This window comes from Elephantulus edwardii, unplaced genomic scaffold (assembly GCF_000299155.1).
Source record: "Elephantulus edwardii isolate Elephantulus edwardi_28Jun2011 unplaced genomic scaffold, EleEdw1.0 scaffold00033, whole genome shotgun sequence".
Taxonomy (NCBI): domain Eukaryota; kingdom Metazoa; phylum Chordata; class Mammalia; order Macroscelidea; family Macroscelididae; genus Elephantulus; species Elephantulus edwardii.
Window position 1 is genome coordinate 12,535,496 of NW_006399783.1, and position 20,660 is coordinate 12,556,155.

Sequence of the window (20,660 nt, forward strand, 5' to 3'; positions counted from 1 at the left end):
ACAACAACAACAACAATAATCAACAATAGTAGTGGGAGTCAAGAAGTCAAAAGACATGTTGCATTGTGGAAACATGATGTCAAGGACCTACCTAAAGTTATAAAGAGCAAGGATATCAGTTTAAGACTAGGGTGAGCCTGATCCAAGTCATGGTATGATCCAAGCTATGGTCTTTTCAATTGCTTCCAAGACATGTGAAAGAAGGATAGGATACTATCAATACACATACAAGATCTATAAACACAACTATTATTCAAGTATATGTACCAATCATTAAAGCCAAAGATGAAGAAATTGAAGATTCGTGTTTTGACTATTCAGAGGCATTTGACTGTGTGGATCATAACAAATTATGGCTCCAACTGAGAAGAATGGGAATACTAGAATACTTAATTGTGCTCATATTAAATCTATACCTAGACCAGGAAGCTGTCATGTAAACAGAGCAAGGGAATACTGCACCATTTAAGATCAGGAAAGGTGTGCAACAGGGTTGTATCCTTTTTCCTATTCAATATGTATGCTGAGCAAATAATTCATGAAGCTGGATTCTATGAAGAGAAGTGTAGCATCAGGATTGGAGGAAGACTCATCAACAACCTGCGTTATGCTGATGACACAACTTTGCTTGCTGAAAGGTAAGAGGATATGAAACACTTGCTGCGATGATCAAAGATTATAGCCTTCGGTATGGATTACATCTCAATATCAAGCAGACAAAGATCCTCCCCATACGCTCAACAGTCAATTTTATGGTAGATGGAAGAAACAGTGAAGCTGTCAATAATTTAATCTTACTTGGATAAACAATCAAGACCCTTGATACTAGCAGTCGGGAAATTGAGATACATACTGCATTGGGCAAGTGGGCTGTCAGGGACTCCTCCAGAATACTGAACACCAACAAAGTTAGTTTGAAGACCAAGGTGCACCTGATTCAGGTGATGGTCTTCTCAGTAATCTGCTATGCATCAGAGAGTAGGACAATGAATAAGGATGACAGGTAAAGAATTGATTCCTTTGAGTTGTGGTGTTAGAGAAGAGTACTGACTGCCAAAACAACAGGTACGTCCTGGAAAGGGTGCGGCCAGAGTGCTTCCTGGAGGCAAGGATGACGAAGCTTCATCTTTCATCCTTTGGAAATACAGCTAAGTGATGCTTGGAAAAGGGTATCGAGAAGAAGATCTTCAATGAGACGGACTGACATTGTGACTTCAGCAGGGGGCCCCAGTGTCTCCGAGATGATGAGGATGGCAAAGGTTTCAGACTCGTTCACAGGGTCACTATGATGGTCCTTGACTTGATGGCACCTAGCAACAACAACCAGCTTTGGCTGTCTCTAGTAATTATTGGTGATTGGAATGTAAAAATATATACAGGGGCTCACTTGATGGAATACATACAAATAAAACTGGCTATATCAGTGGAAAGAATGAAAAAGCTCTTCAGACAGCTCTAAAACAGAGCTTAAGAAAGCTCGAAGATATCATTAGTCAGAACAAGGCAAGGGGCTGATGGTGGAACAGACTATCAACTACACATATGCAAGTTCAAACCGAAACTTAAGAAAATGAAAACAAATGCACAAGAGCCAAAATATGACCTTGAATTTACCCCACCTGAATTTAAAAACTGCTCTCAAGGTCACACTGAACTCCAATAACAGAAGATCAGACAAGGTGGGGGATGACATGAAGGGCATCAGCTATGAAAAAAGCAAAAGGCCATTAAAAAGGAAAAAGAGATCTAAATGGATGTCAGAAGAGACTATGACCTAGCTCAGAGAAGCTAAAGTAAAACATAATACAACACAGGCAAAATGATGAAATAAGAGAGCCGAATATAAGTTTTCAAAGGGCAGCTTGAAAAGACAAAGCAAAGAATAAGAAAATGTGCAAAGACCTGGAGTTAGAAACCCAAAACAGAAGCAAACATTCAGCATTCATTAAAATGGAAGAACTTTAAGAACAAATCTTAAAACCTCGAGGTGCAATACTGCAGGATTCTATGGGCAAAATATTGAGTGATATTAGAAGTATCAAAAGAAGATGGACGGGATACACAGAGTCACTGCACCAAAAAGAAATGATTCAACACTTAATAATTCCAGAAAGTAGCCTATGACCAATAACTAATGCCTCACCATTCTTGCCCCCAAAGAGCATTCCAGCTGCACCCTCTCCAAGAAATATTTGTTTGTTCTTTTAGTAAGTACATATGATGTTCAGTATTCTTCTCCAACACCACAGCTCAAAGGCATCAAGTCTTCTTCTGTAACTTTGGGCATACAGCTAGCAGGGGCTATTCCTTGGAGGGCCCAGCCTTTTGAATAATTTGCTCAGCCAACAGATTGTGTAGGTATGGAGAAAGGATATAACTCTGATACACTCCTTTCTAATTATTATTTTAATGAATATTTGCAGGGACTTTGGATTTCCATTCATTCATTGTTGCACTTTTCTCCCTGCCCACCTCTCCCCTCCAGTTCATTCTTTGAAAAGTAAAAGAAAAATTCTTTCATTATTGCACAATCCCTCCCCCCATATCCACTCCACTATGCAGCCTTCACTCTGGACTCATGTCATGACAAACAGTTCTCTCTCTTGTCTGTTTCAGTGCAGTATATATAATTTATCCCATCTTTCTCGTCTCCCCACCACAACCCAAATGTCAGCCCTATTTTACAACAGTGGCACTATGCAGTATTAGTCCTTTTGTGATGTATAATGTCCTCCAGTGTCATCCATTTTGAATAATATTCATGAGTTCCTTGTTTTTCAATGCAGCATAGTATTCCAAGACTAAGGTGTGCCTGATCCAAACCATGGTATTTTTAATTGCTTTTTTTAAAAAAAATTTATACTAATTTGCATAGAAAATTCATATATATTGTGTTTCATTCAAACACATTGTTTCATACACATTCCTTCATTCATATGGTGTTGTGGTTTCATATGATCATTCCTACACAATGTGTTTTATAAAATTAATGACCATTGTTCTACGTCCACTATTGTCTTTTCAGGCCCCTAGTGGATTTTCCCTAATTCCTTTACTCCTTTAATTGCTTTATATGCTTGTGAAAGTTGGACAATGAATGAGGAAGAATCAATGTCTCTGAACTGATGCTGCCAAAGAGTACTGAATGTATGAACTAATGGCAAAAGAGCATAGAAATCTGTCTTGGGAAAAAAGTGTATTCATAGTGATCTTTTGTGCAAGGATGGTAAGATTTATCTCAAATACTTTGGATATGTTGTCGAGAAGGGCCAGTCTTTAGAAAGGAACAGCATGCTTGAAAAGTGAAGAACAGCAGAGATTGTGAAGACAGTGTGAGACTGGGGCATGGTTTTGATCTGCTGTATGTAGGGCAGGGTTGACTCCACAGCATTTAACAACCATTACCACCAAGTACGTATGTAAAGAAGTGAAAACAGGATAGTAATCAGAATAAAATAGCAATGAATACTTTGCAATGCTCATTATGGGAAAAGCACTAGGATTCAAACCCTCCAAATTTATGTTCTTAATTAGGATTTAAGAAACCCTTGTGGCATAGTGTGTATCAGGCTGCTAACTGAGAAGTCCTCTGCAGGAAGCCACCATTGCTCGGAGGGCAGAAGCTGGGCAGAGTTCTTCCATCAAGAGAGTTCGGCCTTGGAAACCTTGGGGAGGGGCTCTCTGAGCTGGGACCAACTAATGGAAGTAGGGTGTTTTTGGTTGTTTTTTTAAAATCAAAATTTATGGAAATTAGATTATATCAGTTAATCATTGTGAAATAATATAGGTAGAGATTTTGAAAACAGTGATAGGATGCAAAGTAGGCATGCACTGTTATTAAATTGAATGTGTATAAATTGTTGAGTGGGTCTATGTTTTGTGTTATATATTTCCACATACACACACCCTCCCACACCCACACAAACATTCCCTGCACACACGCACACATGCATGCACATGGGTGTACATGCATGCGTGCGCGCACATACCCACATCCACCCCACACCCAAAGGCAAGAATGAAGCTAAAGGGCTCTGGTGGCTTACTGGGTAAACAGTGCAACTTCTTACCCACTTAGGTCATCAGCTAGTTCAAATCCACCAGCCTTTATCATATCTATTTTTGTTAAAGCAGATCCAATAAAAACCTCACATAAAAGCTAGAAACAAAGGGAAATGGTGGGAGCAGTGGTGAGACCTGAGCACAGTCCTCAGGACACCTGGAAGTCCACAGAGCCCATTGCGCAGGGCTCCAGGAGCCCTCATGCTGGTGTATTCTCCATGACATTCTCCCGAGCTCTCCTGGCAGATGTATGAACATTCTGAGCCAGGGAGTGGAGGTGCCTGTTGGCAAACGTTCAGTGTCAGCATGTCCAAATGATGGTGAATGTTTGTACAAAATGCTAGAAGCACCTTCAAAAGGCTGTATCCTAAGGAGAAGGTTTTATAATGTTTCCGAGCTCTCTGAGAAAGAATCCCCTTAACAGTGTGCAAGCCAAACTTCTGGTTTCATGATGAGAGACAGAGCAAACAGAAGTTTTCCCTTTATTCAGCAAACCCAGGGAAAGAAAGAAATACAAAGCCAAGCTCTGAAGAGAGAAGGGGAGAAGTCAGTAGATCAGCAATTGTGAGGGATCACTGACTGAAGCTGCACAGGGTAGCTGTGGACCGTGCAGAGGATTGCTGTAGTGGCTTCTTCTATAAAAGGTGAGAGCAGCACTGGGGCCTGTCAGACTCCAAGGTGGGAGAACTGGGACCAGGGGAGGCCCGGGAGCAACTGGCAAAGATTAACAAGAATGCTATGACAGCGGCGGCTGCCTCTACACGTCCTTTGTTCCTTTTTTGTAAAGGCAAGCAGGAGAAAAGAAAGTGACTGCTTACAGACAAAAATATGAATGTGGTAGCTTGGGTCAGAGACCCATGATACTGTTCAGTCGTTCAGAATTCTGCAATTTAGTACTTAAACCAGTGGAAGCAGGCCAGCTCAGCTCCACCTGTATACCTTCCAAGCAGGCTCAGTGACTGCCGCCTCTATGCACAACCAGTCCTATGAAAAGATTTGAAATAATCACCTATACCACTGAGAAGAATTTACAACTAATAAATAATAATAAGACCTTAAATGAAATATATTTTATATCCTTAGAGAGATAGAGAAGCACTTCAAATTCATGAAAGAACACTATTATGAAACAAGAACAAGTTGTTGTAAAAAAAAAAATCCCCAACAATATAAGCACTTGGAAATGAAAGAAAAAGATGAATTATGAAGTGAAATAATCAGCAGGCTAAGTCACTAAAGTATACGTTAATGAGCTAGAAAATGAAGTAGAAAGCTTTCAGAACCTAACAGGGGTCTCGCTGCGTCCTGCAGGGGGCAGTGGCACACGGGATCTCCTCCCCCCACTGAAGTCCCATCCTCTTTCCTAACCACGCCCCCTTCTATCTCACTGGGACAAGGTCCAGGAAGCATTGGCTATTCAGGCCCCAAAGTGGAGGCTGAAAAGAGAGAACAATCTGAGAACCCAGCCAGATACCTCCAGCCTGCCTTTCAATGGTGTTAGAATGCCCTGGCCATAGAAGCCTTTTTTGGAGAGCTGGTTAGAGACCACAGACCACTGTCTCTTCTTTAAATTCTTTTTTCATCTACCCGTGTTGTCAGAGGGGCCAGTCTTCGGAAAATATAGCATGCTGGGAAAGGTCGAGAGGTCAGTGGAAGAGCTGGACCGAGCCATGACTAGAACAACGGGCTCGAGCATGACAGATCGTGGGGGTGATGATGCAGGACAGGGCACGGCCAGAAGTGCCGTTTATCGGGTTGCTCCGAGTGATAGCTGAAATGACTGCACCAATAACAACCATGTTCGGCATCTTTCCCTCGCCTTTTTGCTGTACTGCCCCTCTTTTAGAACATCAAATACTCTGAGAAATACGTTTGCTACTATCATTTAGAGTAAAGATGATGGTCTTAAAAAGAAATAAAACATAAACCAAAAAGGTAGAACATACAAAAGAAAATGAGAAGACATGGAGAACAGAAGGTCCCATATCTGTTAATAATAGTCACAGAAGGAAAGACTAAAAAGAATTGCTGACAAAGTTTGCAAAGGTCCATAACATGCTGAGAAAGACAACAATAGATGTATGCATAGAAAACTGAGACAATCTGAGAACTGGACAACGAATGAGGGTGACAGAAGAAGAATTGATGCCTTTGAGCTGTGGTGTTGGAGAAGAGCATTGTACATCTCATGACCAGCCAAGAGAACAAATATGTCTTAGAGAGGCTGCAGCTGGAGTGCTCTTCGGAGGCAAAGAGGATGAGGCTTTGCCTCACATACTTTGGGCATGTTACTAGCAGGGGCTATTCCTTGGAGAGAGACATGATTTTGGGAAGGGTGGAAGGTTGGCAAAGGAGAGGAACCTTTTTCTAGGTAGACTGATGTGGTGACTGCTGCAATGGGCTCTTATGTGTCAGGAAGTGTGAGGATGGCACAGGATAGGACAGGATTCTGATCTGCTGTTCACAGGGCTGCTATGAGTCATACTCGACGCGGTGACACCTAACTACAGCAACATGCCTAGACGTACGGAAGAAGGATGGGCAATCTCCATCCATGTAATTTACTGTCTCTGAAGACCTGCTGGAGGGTCAGCTATGGGTTCATTCTGACTCAACAGCAAACAAAAACAACAATAACAACAGACATACTTAAGTGAACTTTCAGTATATTGCAGATAATGAGTAACCCAGGAAAGAATTTGCAAAATCAAGAGGCAATGAGAAAAATAAGAGTCAGGTTTGCAGAAATTTTTACTAGAAACACTGGATATAAGAGAATGAAATTATATGTTCAAAGCACTGAGGAAAAATACACTGAACACTCAATATACAAACAATCACTGAAAAAGAAAACATTCATTTAGAGAAATGAGGACTGCTCTTTAGTTAAGGACAGAGATATTTGACCACAGAAAAACTGATGCAGTGTGGAAGGAGGGGAAATCAAGAAAGGCTGGGTGATGGTAGGAATTTGAAGAGTTGGATTCTGACATACAATGTCCTTGAATGCCTTCTATGAGAAGCAGGTAGATGGTTTGGACGTGGGCTGAAGGAAGGTCATTCCTGGCAGAGAAAGGTGAAGGGTCGGGTTGGCCAGAGGCGTTTGGAGGACAGCCATGGGTAATAAGGCTGAGGAACAATGCTTCATCATGAAGCCATGGAGGGAAGCAGGCAGAATGGGACAGCGAGGTAGGGGAAGTGTGTACAGAATTAACGTGGAGCACAAACAAGATGCTCGGTGAGCTACTTCTGTGGATCTGAAATAGGAAAGGCCAGAATGGCACAAAGAACAGAGGAAAAAAGGCAGACAAACAGCCTTTTAGAATCTTGGAGTTATTTCTACTTTTCCTTCTACTGTTGTGGGCCCATAGCAAAGTCAAATCACAAACAGATTTCCCCCTAGTGAAACATCAAGATTCTTCAATTTCCAGGTAAGCCAAAGAGAATATGAGAGTCCAATGGCCACAGGATTTAGAGCTCCCCTCTTGGCTACAGTGTGGGGAGAATCTGGGCTCAGATACAGTGTCTGATGGGAAGTCACTGTCACTTAGAACAGGAGAACTGGACGCTGGAAGGACTGGTTAACAGGGGCAGTGTGCCATGCAGTGCTGTGCCCGGCCTCAGAGTTGTGTTCTTTAGAGAAAAGAACAAAGGAAAGACCATTCTCTAGACCTTGGAGAATGGGTGTGGGTACAGGCATCCATAGGAGGCACGCAATGTGGATTATGCTGGAGAGAGGAATAAATTAAACCTCTCAATATGGGCTGGCTAACTCTCATGCATTACAAAGTGGAGACATTTCTTTATTGATCTAACTTTTATTATTATTACTTTGAAGACATGTTTTAGCTTTACACAAAAATCTCCCAGAAAGCTTAATGTTCTCAAATATTTCTTTTCTCCACTTCATACAGTTCTCCGTATAATTATCACCATGTATTCATGTGATGCCTTTGTTATAATTGATGCATTATAATTAATGAAAGTCCATCATTTGCAACAGGGTTCATTCTGTATTGTCCTGCCCCATGATTTCTGACAAATGTATAAAGTCTCATGTCCACCACTATCTACACAAAGCTCATTTGTTTTTGAAAACTTCCCCAAGAATCATCTTGGCAGAAGGATCATGATCTCCGAACCTCTGCTATTACCCCACGTCCCTGAGGCACGGGAAACACCTTAGAGCCCTCAACCCATGAAGAGAAATGAAAGGAGAGAAAGGATTTATGTTGGCCTCAATTCAGCAAAAACGGCACATAAGCAGAAAAAAATAGGAAGGAGAGAAGACAGAGAAGAAGGAAGGGAAAGTGGAAGTGATTAAAAAAAAGAGTATAAGCTAGTTACAAAAGTCTACATACAGTGTGACTCCATTTATATAAAGTGCCCCGAACAGGCAAATACAGAAACAGAAAGTAGATTTGGGGGAGGGGGGGAGGAAATTGTGCAATAAGGAAAGAATCTTTTTAAAGAGAAAAGCGAACTGGGGGTGGGTAGGGAGGGAAAAGTGTAACAATGAATGAATGGAAATCCAAGTTTTCTGTACATCTTTATTAAAACATCAATAAAGAAAAAGAATAATAAAAAAAGATTCTTAGTTGAACAAAGTAGATTAATAGTAGTTTCTTAGGACTGAGGAGAACGGGGGACACTGGGATCAGGTAATGATTAATGAGGACATTTTAGGGTACTGAAAATGTTCTAAAATTGACTGTGGTGAGAGCTGAACACTGGTGTGGATCTATCAAGCACCAATGACTCATACACTTTACATGGTGAATTGTATGGTATGTGTATGCCATTTAACCCGTTAGCAATGGGGGACAAAGGTTAATATGTAAGTGGAAGAGCAGGACATGGCCAGGGAAGTAGGAGGTGATGTCTAGAATGAAGACCTGTGCTCCAGGATGCCAGGCACACTCACCTCGACCTTCAGGCCGGCCTGGAAGCTGATGCCGTCGGGGATGGTTGTCTGGAATTCGGCAATGGTGTAATATTCTTCCTCCACTTGGGGTGGGATGGGAGGTTTCGGCAGGTTCAGACCTCGAGGCTGGTAGTTAAACACAGTTAAAACTCATATCAGCGCAACACTGGACAATAGGGGACTAGGGCTGCCCACTGATGTTGGTGGGTCACACGGAACCAGGGTGCACTGTAACCCTCATGGAGTGGCCGGTGGGCCTATTTGGAAGGGACAAGACAAAGGACTTCTCATACTGTCTTTCGTCAACAGGAGTTGAGGGCCTTCAGCTTTCAAGAAATGAAAGGACAGGACATCAGGCTATAATCATGGTATATCTGGTGAAAGAGAATATCCTCTCAGTTTAAGAGGCAGCGAGAGTTGTGGATAGAACCACAGTTAGCACCATCTGGTTTGCAAATACTGTTTACCTGTGTGACCTTGGGCAAACCACCTTCCCTTCTAGAGCTGCACTTTTATCTCCCTTAGAACACGGGATAAAGATTATATCTATCTGGTGGGGTCACTACAAGTACTAAATAAGATAATGTAATACAGCATCCAGCATATTGTATGGCATCCAATAGGTGTTCAGGTAATGCTAGACATTAAAAAGACCCATTTTTCAATGTACTGCTAAAAATGTGCTTGAAGATTTAAAAAAAAAAATGATACTACAAATTTTATTTTGCATTACCTGGGGGCTTCAAGTTGTCTCACTGGAGGAGACAAAAGTAAAAGGAGAAGTATAGTCATTGTGCTGAGGCCAGATGGGCACACACATACTTCTAGGATCAAGGGCAAATGCTTTCACCTTCTTGGACTTCATTTCCAGAACTCAGTGGGATAGTACTTGTCCAGTCTGCTTCGCAGGGCAGAAAGGACGAGGTGAGCTGGAGACAGTGGGGACAAGCGCTGGGTATCCCAGCCCTCAAGCAGGCTTCCTGGTGACGAGTGTCCACTTACTATGGTCATGTCCCGGCGAGGAGGGGGTCTCTGCCTCATCTTTGGTGACCCTAAGGAGAAACGAGACTTTATTTTACTCACATGCTGAACCTTACTGATAAGCTCTCCAAAGCAGACATCAAGAAAGACATAGTGTCTCTTGCAGAAAATAAGGCAGAAAGCACAGGGATCTGTGTGCTGTGGTGAATCTTCTCAGGGAGAAAAGCCAGATCAGGAAGGACTGTAATGCTTGGCTCAAGACCCTCTATCAATAGGGCTTTTCTATGCAGGCATGAATAGGAAGGGGAAAGTGCTGTGTTAGGGAGAGATGAAAAACTTGCCAGGAATGGCTTCCAAGAAGTGTAGGTTTAAGAATAAATAGTACTGATGAGAGTTCCGATTCCAGCTTTGAAGCTTGCTGGCTTCTGGCTATACACAAGTTGACTGACCCTCTGAGCAGCAAGGCCCTGACCGGTAAGACAGGGACAATGCATGGCTCCCGGGGCAGTGGTGCAGATTACGGTGAACAGGCGGGACGCTCTTGGTGACAAGCATGCTATAGATGTCGCTGCCCTTGATTCTGCAACATCTACAGCACACTCAAACTGCACAAAGCTTAAAGAAACAGACCCAAGCAAACTGGGGAGAAAACATATGAGCTCCGGGGCATAGGGGTCAGGAGGAAGATTCTGCAGTGGTCTGGGCTGAATATAGTAACCTAGATGTCAGCAGGGCTGACAGATATGGGTCCACATGAGGGGAAGTCTGAGATTTGGAATGTGGAATAGACTGCTAATCCCACAAATACTCATTTTTTCTTTTCTCTTAATAGGGGAACTCTGAGAACATAGGCTACATGGAATTGGGCTTCTAACACAAAGGCTGTATCTCTTCTGGGGTTTGATGCCACCTGGGCAGTCTCCTCTCATGCAATTTACAACTTCTGAAAACCCACTGGAAGGTCAGGTATGAGGTGGTTCCAACTTGATGTTAATGAGGGTTTTTTAAGTTCTATTATAATAACCAGTAGTAGACCTTTTCTGAGCCAGACATTTAGGTACCTATAATAAAGATGACAGTTTCTTCTGGACTCCCTTGCAGCTAGGTATGACTATGTGACTAAGTTCTGACCAATGATTAACTTTCATTTTTATTCCCCCACCCTCACTTCTCTCCCTTCCTTTTTATCAGCTGGAATTGTGGTGAATCATCCTTGGTTTGGGCAGCACACTCTGAGGATATCATGGTAAGAAAATAAATGCAACACAACAAAGGCCCCTGACTCCAGGGAGCTGCCTCACAGGCCCTGGATATGTACATCTGGACTGTTTAATGAAAAAGCAGCATCCCACTCATTCAAGCCACACTTACTAGGAGTATGTATGTCTCTGTGTGTGAGGATCTTTATAATAGTACAGAAACCTACATCACCATAGAGACATGGGTTTCTGCATTCCATTTGCTCCTCTGAGGATCTTAATGGGGATCTTCCCATGCTTGTGGCCACGACAAATTAGACTTTTAAAAAGTCAGGGTTAAAAAAAAAAAGTCAGGGTTGCCCAGAACTCCTGCCCTGGCCTATGATAAAACATGATCAGCGTTTTCTTAGATGTATGAGTCTTGGATTTCAAGGTCTTGGAATTCAAGTTTATTGACAGTAACAATTACTTGGCAGAAACATCCTGGAGAATCCTAGCCAAGGTCAAGTGACACTGTTCCTACAGTTGGGAGTCCTTCCCATGTGATCGGGACCGGACCATAGCACTGGGTGTGAGGGTGGAGTCCTGGGTATGATACAGGCAGAAGGAACCCTACTCTCAGTTATATGCGGGATGCTTTGAAAAGCAACATAGATAAAGGAGTATCATTAGGATAAACTCAACACAGAGCTTCCTGGAGTGAAAGGAGAGAAAGTTCTGAAGGCTGACAGGCCTGAATTCAATCCTGGCTCCCCTATTTACTAGCTGGGAGGCCTTGGACAAATCCCATCTCTGTTCCCCATACGTAAGCCCAAGGTAATTTGTTTCTTATGAGGTTGTTGTGTAGAATCTATGACACTAAATATGACAAAGTTCCTGTACATAGCAAGAGCTCACAAACAGGAGCTTCGTGACTACATAAGAAAGTGACAAGAACATGGGCTGGGGGTAGGACAGTGCCACCTCCTGACTCAGGTTCTGTCACGTGCATCACCTGGGGTTTCCAAGCTACAGGGCTGTTAGGAGGATAAGGGACAAAATGCAAAAGGTCTGAAACAGAACTTAGCACATGGGAGGCCCCACCACCCCCAGAGCCTGGTGTTCATCACTCACTCTGCTTCATGTCGCCTTCAGGTGCCAAGCGGCCCTCGAACCGGCCATCCCTCTGGTTGTTGAGCAGCTCCTTCTCCCGGCCCACCGCGTTCAGCTGCCGGGAAATGCCGTCCGGGTCAGGGACATTTGAGTGGGCTGCGTAGCCGGGGCCCAGTTTTGGGGGCAAGGGCTCACCACTGCTCTTCTTTAGGTAGGAGGCGGGGGCCCAGCCCTCTTTACCCTGGTACCTGGGATGAAGGAGAGGTATATGGTCAGGCTGGCCTCCCAGGCCTGTGGGGAGAAGACATGGCGCTATTGGAAACAATGGCAGCGGCACATGTCACAGCTGCCCAGTGCCCAAGGCTGGCTCACTACTCACGGGCTCCTGAGGAAATCGGAGATCTCAGCTCAGCATGTGGGGCCTCTGCAAGCTTCCCAGCCTCATCCCTCACAGCCACCCCATGATCCATCCCACCATGTGGTGTGATTTCCCAAGGGCACCACAGTCCTCAAGCCACACCCTTACCCTCTGCTTCTGAAGACTTCTCTGCTGTATAGTACCATCCCCCTCCCCTTTCCTGGTGAGTAAATGCTCCTCTCCCACCTCTACTTAAGGCCATTTCTTGTTGAAAGTCTTCATCCTTGGAGAGTAACCCTAACTTCACAGCACCCCAACTGGCTCCTGCAGTCCTAGCACTTACGACACATACTGACACATGGTGGCAACTGTTTCCCCAGTTAGAATGTGAGCTCCTGGGGAGTAGGGACTTGGGTGGGTTCTTCATAGTCAGGCAAGAACCTTGGTGTCAGTGAGATGTTGTTGTTAGGTACTGGCTTAGCGAGTCAAAGTCAAAACGTCTGTTATCATTGTCATTGTTGTTATCACCATGACTGTAAAGGGACAGTGGCTGTCGCTGAGCTTTATGACTGCTTACGCTGAGCCAAACCCTTTACCAGTCTGCACACTTGTTCTTTTATTTCTTCCCTCATTGTACGTATTTCATCAGTGATATTCTAATCACCCACTGGAGGTAGGTGCTACAGCACTCTGATCGAGATCTTGACAGAACAGCTCACTCACCCTGAGAGAGAATTCAGTGGGTTTAATGGTCACTGAATTGGCACAACAGAAGTCAGTTTACCAGCAGTGACTGGAGAGGCCAGTTTAGAGCAGAGTGTTGGAGTCGGCCCCCACCAGCTTTGAGAGTCAAATGCATGCATCTCATCCTAACTCCACACAGTGACTGTGAGCGGGTAGCCCGAAATTGGTTATAGTTTAAAATCAGGAAAAGGTGAGCATCAGGGCTGTATCCTTTCTCCGTACCTATTTAACCTGTAGGCTGCGCAAACCATTCAAGAAACTCAACTCTGTGAAGAAGAATGTGGCATAAGGAATGGAGGAGGACTCATCGACAACCTTTGTTATGCAGATGACACAAGTCGGCTTGCTTCAAACATTGGCTGAAAACTACAGCCTTCATGTATTTCAACATCAAGGAAACAAAATTCCTCATCATGATATCATGATAGAGAATATATTGATTTCATCTTGTTTGGACCCACAACCAACATCCTTGGCACCAGAATCCAGGAAATCAAAAGATGTACTGCATTGGGAAAGTCTGCTCCAAAGTGTTGAAAAGCAATGATGTCAGGATGAAGACTGAGGCACACCTGTTCTAAATCATGACCTTGTAAATTACTTGCAAAATTGGACAATGGAAAAAGACAAAAGAAGAATCGTCATGTTTAATTTGTGGTGTTAGAAAAGAGTCCCATGGACCACCAAAACACCAAACAAGTATGTCATAAAAAAGGTACAGCCAGGATGCTCCTTGGAGGCAAGAATTAGCCTCACATATATTGGGCATGTTGTTGGGGGTGGTGGTCAGTTTTTGGAAAAGGACATGATACTTGGAAAGGTGGAGGGTCAATGACAGAGGGAAAGACCTTCAGAGAGATGCACTGATATGGTGACTGTATGGTGAGCTTGAGTCAGAGATGAGGCGGCACAGGAAAGGGCAGGGTTCAGGTCCACTGTTCACAGGGTTGCTATGAGTTGTAGTTGACTGGACAGCACTTAACAACAACAAAAACAGGAGTATTTACACTATGGAAACTGGAAATGTGACACTTCAGTGCACGTTTCCCCCTGGAAAACTGGTTGTTAAACATTTACCAGTAATTCAACTGTCTGGAACCATGAAACAGGTATCCATAGCTTTGGAGAAATCAGAATAGACTCAACTGACTAGCAGTACTGTGCGGCAGGGCTGACTTTTGTGCTGGGAATTACTTTAAGAACTAAACAGCACTATTTGCATGAAAAATTAATACAAGGCACAGACTTTGTTGTGTTTTTTTCTTAAAATATCTGCAGCTTCTTTTGACTGCTCAGGAGGTAGAGCTGGGGTCCACTTCCTTTGAGTGTGAATCAAATTGCATAAAGCGGAAGGCACAGAGGGTGAACCTGGTCATAAAAGGCTCTCTGCGTTCCCTGCTCACTCTTATCACTTGCTCTGGGGAAAGGCAGTTGCTGTGCTGTGAGGACACTCAGGCAGCCCGTGGAGAAGAACCAAGGCCGCCTGCCAACAGCCATGTGCGTGTACCACCCTGCGAGAATCCTTCAGGCCCAGTCACGTCTTTAGATGACTGCAAGGCCTGCTGACATCCTGATGTGCCCTCATCAAAGACCTTGAGACCAGTTAAGCCACCCTCCAATTCCTGACCGGCAGAAACCGTGAGACTTGTAAATGCTTGTTGTTTGAAGATATGAAGTTTTGGGAAAATTTGTCATACAGCAAGACAACTTAATATGTTCAATTTGTATTGTTGTTGTTATGTGCTGTTGTGTCATCTACAACTCAAATCGACCCAATGCACAACAGCTCTGAAACCTGCCATTTCTGGAGCCAATCTCACGGCCTCCAACACATCTGGCCCCATTACTATAGTCACTGGGTCAGTCTTATCCGAGGTCTTTCTCTCCTGTGCTGTCCTTCTACCTTTTCAAGCATGATGTCCTTCTCCAAGGTCTGGCCCCTCCTGGCCATGTGCCCAAAGTATGGGAGACAGAAATTCAAAATCCTTTCCTCCAAGAAGCAAACTGGTTTCATCCTCTCTAGGACAGACCTGCTGGTTCTCTTGAGAGTCCATGGTATGTTCAATACTCTTCTCCAGCACCAAAAGTCAAAGGCATTATTCTTGTTCACCTTAGTCATTGTCCAGCTCTCTGATACATAGCTAGTAACTGAGAAAACCACCCGCCTCTAGACTGCTATCTTTGCTCTTCAGCACTCTGCTGAAGTCCCTGACAGCTGACTTTCCCAGTGCTGTTAATCTCCCGACTGCTGGCGCCTAGAGAGTTGACTGTGGATTCGAGCAAGATGAAATTGATAAAAATCTTAATCTCTTATTTATCTATCATGATGCTGCCAATTGGCCCAGTGGTCAGAATCTTTGTTTTCTTGATGTTGAGCTTCAATCCATATTGAAGACTACAGTCCTTGACCTTATGCAGCAAATGCTTCGGGTCTTCCCGAGTTTAGACAAGCAGGGTTGTGTCATCTGCATAACATGTTGATGAGTCTTCTTCCAGTCCTGACACCACACTCCTCCTCATAAAGTTCAGCCTCCCAAATGATCTGTTCCGTATATAGACTAAAAAGGTAGGAAGAAAAGATGTGTCCCTGACGCACTCTTTTCCTGACTTTGAACCATGCCGTGCTTCCTTGCTCTGTTCTGACAACTGCTTCCTTGTCTAAGTATAGGTTTCGCATGAGCACAATCAAGTGTTCTGGGATTCCCGTCTTAATGTTAGCCACATTTGTTGTTATCCATACAGTCAAAGCCTTTGTGTAGTGAATGAAACATTGTTCTGGTACTGTCTGCACTGTTGTTGTTGTTAAGTGCTGTTGAGTCGCAGGCGACTCATAGCGACCCTATGAAGGAAAGTCCTCGGCGCTTGGGTGTCTCTCATCCTCTCTCCAGGTTCATAGGGTTTCCGGAGGCAAGCTATTACGGAAGTGGATGCCACTCCTCCTTCCAAGCTTACTGTCTGCACTAAGGAGCCCTAATAGCAGGCTAGGTATCGGGCTGCTAAGTGAAAGGTCAGTGTTTTGAGTCCACGAGGAATTCCAGGTGAGTAAAATGTGCAGTCTCCTCCTGTTAAGGTTTGATGTAAGTCCTGTCGAGTTGACTAATTGTGACCCTATGAACACTGGATCTGAACTCTGTCTTACCCTGTGACATCCTCATCATCTCTGACACACTAAAGCCCACCATTACAGTCACAGTGTCAATGCATCTCATTGTGAGTCTTCTTCTCCTTCACTGACCACTCACTTTGCCAACCATGATGTCCTTTCCTAAGGACTGGCCCCCCTTAACAATACGCCCAAAGTATGTGAGATGAAATTTCTCTATTCTCGCCTCCAAAGAGCACCCCGGCTGTACCTTTAATTGTTAATCTTTACAGCCTGATGGAGAGTAAGCCATGAACTCGAAATCAACTGGATGGCAGGGGTTTGGTTTGGGTCAGCTACCATTACCACTACTTCTTCAAACCTTAGTTTTGTGGTTCCTCCCTCAGGAAGCCTTCCTGGTCCCCGGAGCCTCTCCTCTGTGTGCTAACACAGCCTGCACCCCCTGACGCTCTGTTCCCACCAATTCTGTAACTGCCTATGGGTCTAACCTCTGTATTCTTCAGTGTAAACTATCTTGTCTTGTTCACCATTAGACTCCTCAGCTCCCAGCGCAGGGCCTGGCCCCAAACCAATTCTTGATGTGTATTTGCTAAGCAAACAATTGAATAAGAGAATGGCATGCTGTGTGCCTGGCCCCATGTGAGCGGCCCTAAAGTTCTGGCATGCATCATGGTGGCATATGCCAGTCTGCGGGATTTCAGGTTTCCTGTCTCACCCTAATACCCACCACTGCAGCCTAACTATTGGGGTGACTAAGGCGGTTTCTGGAACTTTCACTGCTAAGTCAGTCTGGTTTTAAAGCATCATCTCTCCCTTTGAGTGGGTTGGGAGTCCCTAACACGGGGTCACTATTCCCTCTCAGCCAAATAGCACGAGGAACATCAAGAGGTGGGAACCAGCAACAGGGTCACTGCTCCCCGTGATTTAGGGTTTGGAGAAGGTTTTGTTCATTACAGACCTTTAGGGCAGGAAGGATATGAGTAGGGAGGGAATCCAAACAGCATGGGGAAATGTTCCTTTCAGCTCCAGCCTAAACCTCTCTCCTCTGCAATCACTTACAGAGCTCAGTGAAGCCGGAGGCCTGGTGGACTGAGGCCCACCCAGCCGGCAGCAGGATGCGGAGTTGGTACCTGATCTTCCACCAGCCTTCCAGGTTTTTCTGGATAACCTCCACCATGGCCCCTCTTTCCAGGTTAATTTCATCCTGGTCACGGGCTGTGTATGGGTAGATGACCGTGTACTTCTCTTCTGTGTGGACAAAGGGATGCTGGGTTAGGAAGGAGACATAGGATGCTGAATGCCAAGGTGGCAATCCATATTTCCCCCAGAGATCCCACTAAACCCAGGGTGACTGGTCAGGCAACAAGAGGACACGGGACAAAGGGCAGGGCCCAATCCTTCCGAAATCTCTTTCCTTCATACATTCATCCTCATCTTTTTCAAATCTGTGCCTAGAAGTTACCCTCCCTCACCACATTTACACTACCCTAACCCCTGGCTTCATCCTGCCCTTGCTGTTAGCTGCCATGGGGTGGGCACTGACAAAGCAACTCCATGCAAAACGGGATGAAATGAGGCCCAGCACTGTGCCACTCCCTCACTGGCGGTGAACTGATGTGAGGCATGGGGTTTACACAGGCCGAACTGGGGAGTAGATCACCTTTCTTATTAGTCTGTCAGCTTTGTGCCACAGGCAAGCTTCCACCAGTGGATCAGAGGGGACTGAGCAGGAGGTCCACTGGGCCATCAACTGAACCCATCTCCCATAGGGAAGGTGAGAATTCTACCTCTGAACCCACCTGCTCTCCACATCCCCGACTCTGGTTTATTCTTTCCTCCTACCAGGAATGACCATCTAACCTGCTCTAAGTGTAACTTATATGTCGGTTTATATCTGGTTACCCTCCTAGATCAGGAATTCCATGGAAGCAGAGATTTGGGTCAGTCTTGTTCCCTTCCCAGCACTGGGCATGGCGTTGGGGATGCCATGATAAGTGAGCCAATGGCTGGTAAATTAACACGTCCTGAAGGCCTGGCAGGAGCCACCCTGCTCAGAAAGAGGGGGTCACCCTTTGTGCCTCCTGCCAGGTTTTGGTAGAAACATCCTGGGTGAGTGAATCTGGCAGCAGAAGGTCAGAGGTTGAGACCACCACGGAGGACGGCAATGCTCATCAGCTGCTTGTGCTCTTCATTTTTCATTATTTTCAAGCCCTTGGTCCAACCATGCGGAAGCTTCCTTTTTTATTAATGTGATTGGAGTACCTTCTGCCCTACTCTCTGGCGGCTCTCCCAGAAGCCACTGGATCATCTTCACAGCCCTCCGCCCCATCTAGAGAGCTGGCCCTAGCTGAGTCACAGCAGTGCTCTGTGCCTTCCCCAACACTGTCCCCCCTGCTCGGATGGGAAGGGTAGACCCCGTTACTGGGAGGTCAGCCTGGATGGGGACCGACCAGCCTGTTCTGATTGTACTCCAGCCTTTCAGGTGAGGCCATCCCAGCTGTGGCTGGTGTCTAGGGCCTGTATGTTGATATTGACATCCTAGGCTTCCTGTAGGAGGCAGAGGAGTCTGCAAGGCATTTATTTATTGACTGATTAAGCCTGCTGACCTGCCTGTGGGGGGCTGAGCTCAACCCCAGCTGCCCAAGTCCTGTGCACAGCAGATGCAGAGGTTCCCTCACTTGTGGAATCTGCAGGGTGAGGTGTGGGTGCAGGGGGCTGGTGGGGAAGCATAGCTCTGTGGATGTGCAGCAGATCCATCTGGATGTGGTGAGGTTCTGCCTGGAGCCTCTCAGGGGCAGTCCCAGAAGCCCTGAACTCCTGGGCTGTGGTGCACAGGCATGGGGCTCTCTGGCAGCTTGCGACACATAGAGAGCCCACAGTTCCAAGTACTGCACACCATATGGACATGCCTGCTGTTCCTGCCTGCCTGGCGCCTCTTTGCTCTGCCTCTGGGGCCACTGTCCCCCTTAGTCTTCATGATGGTGAGGCTGACTTCAACACTTCTGGCAGCAAAAGCAGGGTAGCAAAATGCTGTATCCCCCTGGCCTCCACGACTGGTTCAGGAACAGCATGAGACCCAAGTGGGTCCAGCTGGAAGCACCGTTGGGGCTTCTTTTGAAGGTGGGTAACAGGGGAAAGGTGCCTGGAGCTGCTGCATCCTGACAGGTAACAGGCTTCAGAGAATGGGCCAACAGAGCAGAGGACAAAGCAGAGAGGGGTAAACATGAGCCATATGCCCTAGTGAGACTTTTAAGTCCCAGTGACAAGTCCTGGTGACATTTTCAAGCCCTAGGATTCAGCCATGCTTCACGCTGGCTTACACTACCCTGGTGTTCCCCTCCAGTTAAGTCAGCCTGATATAGTTTTCCTTGCCTTGAAATGTAAAGGCACTTGATGACAGTAACAGGTGTAGTACTGTAGCAGCTTGGGGACCCCATGCAACATTTTCAAACATGGGAAACATTAGAGCTCAAGGCAGAGAAAAGCTTCCAGGTACCAAACCCACATGCCAACACACACACTCTCCCTCTCTCTCTGGACAAGATCTCTCTGGCTCCCACATGCAACAAGCACGAGCAGGCCCACAACAGGGACTCATGCAAATGCAGGGCATGGTTCCAAACACCCAGTGGGAAAGACGACACTGAAGCAGGCACCTGGACGCCAGCTGATGGCATACAAGTCCCCCAGGGTCCGGCGGCGGCCCACAGGCCGGGGCAAGGACCAGTACCTCCAGGAGACTGGACGGCAGCATGTGGGGAGGGCAGAAGGCAGAGGTGAGAGGAAAGCACTTGCAGTGTCTTAAAGCAAAGGGCAGCAGGGTGAGTGCCCACTAGGAGCACGTGCCTTCTGACTCGATTCACACCCACGAGTCCAGGAAGGACGAAACGCCTAAGTATCAACCTTGAGCTCGAGTGAAAAGGTATCTCAACAGACATTAGTTCCAATTATGTTCCGTTGTGCACTGGTGACTCAAGTCCAAGGCACAGCCATCTCACCTGACAGAGAGCTGTCTGACAGGGTTGTAAACTTTACAGGAGCAAATCCCCAGGGCTTTCTCCCATGGAGCTGCTAGGTGTGTGCAAACCGCCAACCTCTTCCTTAGCAGCTAAGCACTTAACCATTATGCCACTAGGGCTCCTTATCCTAAAACAAGCCTGATTATGCATAAGTACTAAGAGAAGCGTTCACATTAGA

General features: G+C 45.5%; 1 protein-coding gene across 1 annotated transcript in view; it reads right to left on the reverse strand.

Annotated features, from left to right (window-relative positions):
- The window catches only part of SH3PXD2B (SH3 and PX domains 2B), a 153,998-nt gene that overhangs the window by 11,082 nt on the left and 122,256 nt on the right, over nucleotides 1–20,660 (reverse strand). The window contains exons 9-12 of the mRNA XM_006884352.1: nucleotides 17,594–17,711; nucleotides 12,280–12,506; nucleotides 9,989–10,038; nucleotides 8,987–9,112 (exon numbers count right to left, since the gene is read on the reverse strand). Coding sequence (XP_006884414.1) covers nucleotides 8,987–9,112; nucleotides 9,989–10,038; nucleotides 12,280–12,506; nucleotides 17,594–17,711 — 521 coding nt within the window. The remainder of the gene's footprint in view (nucleotides 1–8,986; nucleotides 9,113–9,988; nucleotides 10,039–12,279; nucleotides 12,507–17,593; nucleotides 17,712–20,660) is intronic.